This window comes from Gavialis gangeticus, unplaced genomic scaffold (assembly GCF_001723915.1).
Source record: "Gavialis gangeticus isolate Ggan-Ray unplaced genomic scaffold, GavGan_comp1, whole genome shotgun sequence".
Classification (NCBI taxonomy): Eukaryota; Metazoa; Chordata; order Crocodylia; family Gavialidae; genus Gavialis; species Gavialis gangeticus.
This window is the reverse complement of record NW_017729004.1, coordinates 18762419-18769447: the sequence shown is the minus strand read 5'-3', so window position 1 is coordinate 18769447 and position 7029 is coordinate 18762419. Positions and strand designations below refer to the sequence as shown.

The 7029-nt window shown below is 34.7% G+C and overlaps 1 protein-coding gene across 8 annotated transcripts in view; it reads right to left on the bottom strand.

Moving 5' to 3' along the window:
* Window positions 1-7029, bottom strand: part of RBM33 (RNA binding motif protein 33) — a 224858-nt gene that overhangs the window by 124697 nt on the left and 93132 nt on the right. For all 8 annotated transcript variants that reach the window (XR_002095780.1, XM_019508146.1, XM_019508151.1 and 5 more), the window contains exon 10: window positions 6818-6876. Coding sequence is in view for 7 of the 8 variants with exons in the window: in XM_019508146.1 (XP_019363691.1) it covers window positions 6818-6876 (59 nt within the window). In the remaining variant the exon portion in view is untranslated. The remainder of the gene's footprint in view (window positions 1-6817; window positions 6877-7029) is intronic.

Below are 7029 nucleotides of genomic sequence, written 5' to 3'. Positions count from 1 at the left end.
ATCTCATGCCGCATCTGCTCGCTACTACTTATAGATCTGATAAGAGAAAATGCCCATCATTCCTTCACTATCTTAAGTGCTGTAATTATAGGGCTTTGCAGACAAGTTGTGAAAACAGTAAATGTTCAAAATGGAAGCTTTTTTCCTAGATGCTGAACAAGCCTGGTCTCGCATCTGCAAGGGCTATAATCTGAAAGAAATGTAATTTGATGCAGCAGTCTCATTCAAACATGATTTGCATGAAATGCTGTATAAAGCACTATCCAAGAAGTGTCAATCAACACCACCTGATACCATGTATCCTGTTAAATGAAAACAAAATGCTTTCTACACTACCTGTGATCTGCTATTGCTACACAGTAATAGAGTGAAAATTTCATTTACTGTTACTGTTATAGTAAAGCCATAACTAAAGCAGAATAATTTTGAGGAAGTAGTAGGGTAGACTTGTCACAAGTGGTCTCATTTCCATTAGTAGTTCACCTTCTAAACCAATGCCATTACAAAATCTTTAACAGGTAAACAGTGTTCCTCTAACAGTACCAGTCAAAAAAAATAGGACAGTTTGAAGATTTTAAATTGTAAGACAACTCAAAAATGACACAAATTGAGAGTAAGCCACTTGAGAATGTGAACAAGTACCCTCAAATAATTTTTCGAACCCTGATTTCCTTACTTGTTAATTATATAGTGGTTTTTAAAAATGTATAATGAAGTGGTACATTTAATTCAGTTTCCTTTTTTATACTTTGAGGTATGGAAAATAAAAACAGTTTCATTTCACTTTGTTCACAAAAGATACCACAGTGTTTAGGCTGATCCAATGCAAAAGGATATTTATGTGAAACAAAATGAATTTATTGATAAAAAATAAATTCAGTTCAATCAGTACAATATACTAAAGCTCTGGTTTCTGTATTGCAACATAAAATCAGTCTGTCCTTCATTTCTAATACCACTTAGAATTAACATCATTAGCAACATTTATTATGTGCATTACAGTAGTGCTCTTATCTGCAAATTATTGCCATGAACAGTGTTTGCCTCGATCTTAGTCTAAAAGCAGGTGTCAAATGAAGTGGGGAGGGGGGCAAAGGGGGTGAGGAGAGATGGAGAAAGATTAAATGTTAATGGTTCCATGGCATATTAAAAGTACCTACACATTTCCATTAGCAAAGGTAGCTATTTTAAAGATCTCTGCAAAACAACACATCATATCCTGATTATTTTAAAATACTGCTCTAAGAACTGCTATTTAACAAAAAAATTAGAAATGGGACACAGCCAGAACAAATACTAATCTAATACACAATCTTGCATACCTGAAATTTTTTTTTTCAAAAGCTTATGTTAAGTAGTTATAATGGAAACGTTGTTTATTTCTGTTTTTAAAACATTTAAAAATGTCAAAGAAAAATACAAGTACAACTGGGGGGGAGGGGGATATGAAGGCGGTGGTATATATACCAAAGAGAGGTCGCAAGTTGTCAAAAACACTTTTGCGACATACAAGATGCCCATTATGGAACATCCCTGAATAGAAGAGGATAATTTGCTCCATTATGTAACTTATTTTGTACCAAACAAAATTCATATTACAATTTTTTAAATTCAGAAGACTTGAATTCTGCTCTATGCATGAAAGTGGTAAGCATTTCATCAGAAAAGAAAAAAAAAAATCTCTCCCCAACAATATCAAAACGTTCTGATTACAAGAACACTGGCAAAAAGACTATTGCTATTTCTTGGGCTTTTCTTTCATTCCATTCTCAGGCTCACTGCTTATTCTCAGCGCTGAAATAAAAGCATCAGTTATGAGACAAAAGTTTACAATATTTTATTACATATGGATGCTTGCATGAGCAAGAGTCTCACTAGTAGTGGTTAACCACACATTAACATTGAGATTAAGATCTCAACATAAAAGTGATCCATCCAGCTATAATTAAAATTGCAAATATCAGACACTGAGCAGAACGAGCCAAAATTACTGTGGACTATAGACCTGCTAATGCCATACTCAAAAACTATACCCGAGCTGGATCAGAAATCCGAAGGGGGCACTGTCCTTATTTCAGAAGTGTAAAAGGCCCTATAGTAGAAATAGTTCAGGTGTGTGTGTTGAGGGAGAATAGGAGTCCAGGGTTTAGCTATAAGGAGGTCCTAGAACACTTTGTGCTTCAGTGGCAGAACCAGAAAGGAGCAAAGGGTAAGCATATCTTCATAAAATAACCACTGTCCATTTCCCAATTCTTACAGCTAGAATATTGAAGTTGCTTTCAACAGCTTAAATGGAAAAGATGGAAATGTATATATCCTATGGATCAATCTAGAATAAATCCTCACTAACCAATCTGTGCAAAAGGGAAAGAATTTGCTCCTAAGGTAGTTACTTAAGCCAAAAGCTCATATTCTTGCTGGGGGCATGAATATGCTTTAGCTTATAATGTCACACACATTTACTTTAATTCAAAACATAAATTTAGTCTTATACAGTGTCACTGTGACTCATCTGTTGTGTGACCCTGGGCAAGGCAGTCATTTCAACCCTAGGAAAACTAACTTTTAGGCAGCTAATTTGAAACTTAAATCCACATTAGGCACTAAAATTAACTGGCCTAATTTTATAAAAGATTTCAGTATGCAGCAGTTTTCACTGCCTTGGCAACTTGAGAGTCAATTGGTAGAAATTTCAGAAGTCAGGAACCTAACTCAGACAACTTCTGGAAATACCAGCCATGTTCTTCCACTCACTCAGCTCTTAACAAACAAAACACCTTATTTTGGTGTCCACCTATGGCTTTGAAAGCCTGTCTTCAGGTACCCATTTTCTTAGAGGTTTGTCTTCCATTGTGCTGGTAGGAAGATCTGCAGACCTGTGTCTCTTTACATCTTGCTCAAACCTAGTCCCAGGACAAATGAGAACATCATGTATGATACCATCCATTGTATTCTGCCACTAGCAAGTCAAGGCAGACTCTACCAGACTTCCAGTTCTCAATTTAGTGTTGAAAGTGACCTCTGATTTTGCTGCTGGGTCTCTCTCTCATGGCCAAATAAGAAAAAAAAGATTGTTCTCATATATCATTTGGAACAAAAGGAAGACTAACTTAACCAATTTATCAAGCCCTTTAAAATGTACTACTGAAATTTTTTTTAATATACACAGTATATATTATTTCTATACTTGGTGTCATATAATGTAAGGAAGTCCTTGCAAAGATATTGGAACATAAGACAGTACAATGTAAACACAGTAGCTCAGCTACCTAAATGAGGGTCCAATCTGAGAACATGGGGGTTTTCACTTTAGTCTACAACTCACCTGTGAATTAACTTTGAAATGTTTAAAGAATTAGTACACTTTAAAGAGATTTGAAGCAAGATGGGTTGGTCACCTGACACACCAGGATGAGCTTTTCAGTGCAAGTGTTAAATTAATCAGAACTTTATTTCTAAACACATTTCTTACTTTTTTGATTAGTTACATTCTAGCAGTATGTCGAGATGTCTATCCTCAAGTAGGAAGGACAAGAAGCTCTCAGTGAGGCTTCTCCCCATCCATCTGAGCTTACCTGCTTACATTTCCTTCCACATATTATTACAAGTCTTTGCTAGGTTCTGTCCTTACATTATCTTTACATGCTAGTACCATTGAAAACCAAAACCTAAACATGTTTGTGAGAGTATTAACATGCTATCCAAAAGACCCGTCTAGTCTGTAGCAAAGTTTACAATGAAGCAATTTTGCACAGTTAGAACCTAACTATACTGGCCAGGCAAGGAAGAAGTTGGCAACTTGATAGGAAAAAAAAACCATCCCTAACCATTTTTTTCAAAAGCTGTAAACATTATTTTTGAACCACAATGCCTTGGATCAAAAGACTCTGAACCACCATCCTTAACCAGAATAAATAAGTGCACTTCCACTGAATCCAGTAAGTATCTGGCTCTTCAGACACACAAGCTGGGCTGATGACAACATCTGAAGAGCATCTAGCACAACAGGTCCTGATCCTTGATTTGGGGTATCTGACTAACAAGCAACACAAATGAACAATATAGTCAGGACACGCAGAATAAAACCCTTATCCACTGCTCTGTGACAGCCTTAAAACCAGTTTCCTCAAAAACAGATCAGTCATCTAAGTAGATTTTTGTTTGCTAAATGCTAATGGTACCAATTTGAGGCAAAAGCTAACATTATTTTTCTCTTTGAATTGCTTTGTATCAAACACAGATACAGAAGACCAGATTTTTGAGAAGACAGTGAAAGGTGCAACAATTTTTTAATAGTCTGAAAAATAATGGTAGAATTCAACTGTTAATTGCAACATGTTTCAAATTAAAATTCATTGTAACCTATACTTTTCCTAAATTTATCAACTTTAACATCATCCTGTGGAGGTTTCAGCAATTACTGTGAAGTGCCAAAAGCATCTCAGAATTCAATTTTTACAGTTTGTACAAACCTGCCAGTTTGTAGCTGACTGCACCCTCATAACAAGTATCTACTCAATTTCCTGTAAATTTAATAAAGTTATTGACAGACTTGTTTCCTCTAAATAAGTTATTATTAGCATAAAAACGAGACAGACGTTTAAATCTTGGCTTTTCAGTTACCCCAAATTTTACAGTATTATAGTAACCACAGAAAAAGATTGTCAGAGTAGTTTATTTTATGTGGTTTTCTCCCCTTCCTCCCAGTACATGGAAGAAGTATTTTTTTCTATAAATAAGAAGGTTATACAATGTTAATCTTTAATTTCCAACAAGTCAGAGCACAGCAATATCAAAACTATACTCACTGCAACAAATCACCTCCATTTCCAACTAATCTACTCTGATCTACACAATGTGGGTACAACATTCCTTACATTTTAAAGCTTACCATGTCAAACATCTCTGCTACAAACTTGGCTGAACTCAGTTCCAGGCACCTTATGCAGGGATGAATTTAACCCCAAATCTTTAAAGAAATGAATCAGTAGCTGATGTGGCATACTAAAAATGTTTAACCAAAAGTCCCAACATTTCAGAAACTTTTAAACAGCATCCTCTCTATTCTCTACCCATTAGGCTGCGGTGCCGCCAGTTAATTGCAATGTATGCTGTCACAAGATCTCTCTTAGCTCTGAATAATCAGCCACTTAATGAACAGCAAGCACCAGGATCTGCTTATTTAAAAAGGATGGTGGAAAGGCTCCACTTTCTCAATGAAAACTTTTCAACAGACAAGAGAAATATTCTTATCCAGCAGAGAAAGACACTTCTACATGAAAAGCAGTGAGAATCTATTTTCATTCCATTTAAAGGTTGCAATGCATACAAACTAATTTTAACTAAATTCTTAGCATTTCTCAATTAGTGAAAAAGCAAGCAATGGGAAAAATAATTTCCGTGTATTTGAAGAAATTATAGTCTAAAATTTTCTGTAAATATTCATAAAGCTATTTCAGAGTTGTCAGTTACAATAGGTATGTGTATATTCCTCATGCTTCGAATTTTTTCTATTTCAAATTCTGCTAACTAGCTAACAACTAAAGGTCACAAGAAAACAAAATGTCAGTTAAAAATCAGATCTGATATCCTTCTATAATAGGCAATTAAAATTAAGGCTTCTTAAGATGTTAAGAAAATCTTTATATAGAAAGGTTCAGACTTGGCCAGAGAAAAGCATTTCCTCAAGTTACTTCACAAAGTATGGCAACCTTGAGCATACAAATTTCAGAGCTATGACAAACCTGGGTGAAGTAATAATCAAGATTTGTAAACCTAGAGTTTTAAGCTGACACTTTTTATAATTTATAAAATATTCTGTAATAATTAAGACTATGATCTGTAATTCTGTACAAAAAGCCCCAGGTACAGTAACTGACTGGGTAAGAATCTGAGAGAAGAAATCTCATGCGCAGAAAAATGTATATGAAAACATACAATTCATTGCAATTTGCTTTTCTGGTTACCCCAAATTTTAGTATAAATTAATACTATTACACTAGTATATTTCTAAAAATAAATCTGCTGTTTTCTTATGCATTCGGGATGCAAAAATTGGTTCTTTGAAGAGGGTTAGCTTTCCATGAGCTTTATGTCCTAGTGAAGCATTTTTGGGAATATGCATCTACAAGTTTCATCAAATAAAGATGACACTACACACACTACGCTTTCATGCACTTGCTTTGATACTTTGGGAGGGCCGAATCTAAGGAGGTAACACAAATCAATTGAAAAACACCAGACTGAAAACTAAGCAAGTTCGTGCCCTCTCACTAACCAAGAAGATTAAATGAGAGAGACGTAAGAGACATTTTTGTCCATGTTTTGGAAGTTACATGTATACAAAAATATATAATGCAAGAACCATTTTTGATATAAAAACCATGAAAAATTCTTGAAGTCATTTTAAAAAAAAAGTTGGAGCATTTTTTTTTTTTTAATAAAAAGAAGTCCTTAATAAAAAACTTAGGGGTTGATAAAAAGTTGTTTTAAAAAAAAAACAACAGAATTCTTCTGTTTATATTAAAAGATGCAAGCAACAAAATTAAACTCATGTTCTCTAAGATATGAAGCATTTGTATGTCTCCCACTGGACAGACTAGTTCAACAATTTTACAGTTAAACAGAATTAATTCTGCTCTCAAAAATCCATTGACCTTAAGCTTTTAACAAACATTTTCAACTGCAGAGATTATTGTCAATATTTACAAATCCTTAACATTATATTTCACTGGAATAGCTTTTATTTGCTATATTAATATTTCTTTGCAAATGTATGCTTATCCATATCACAGAAGAAGAAACAGCTGCTACTCACAGGAAATCTCTGGGGTCCTACAGCAGGTCTTGGCTGGGCTGGGACTGGCAACAAGGGCACTGAAACAAGAAACACCTTTTAATACAATTTGTTTTATCAGACAGTGGTTGATGTTATTTCCAGAAGTTGTCACAGAACAGGCAGCAATTAAGGCCCCATCTACACATTACAGGTACCATGCAATTAACTGGTTAATTGCACAATTACCTTGA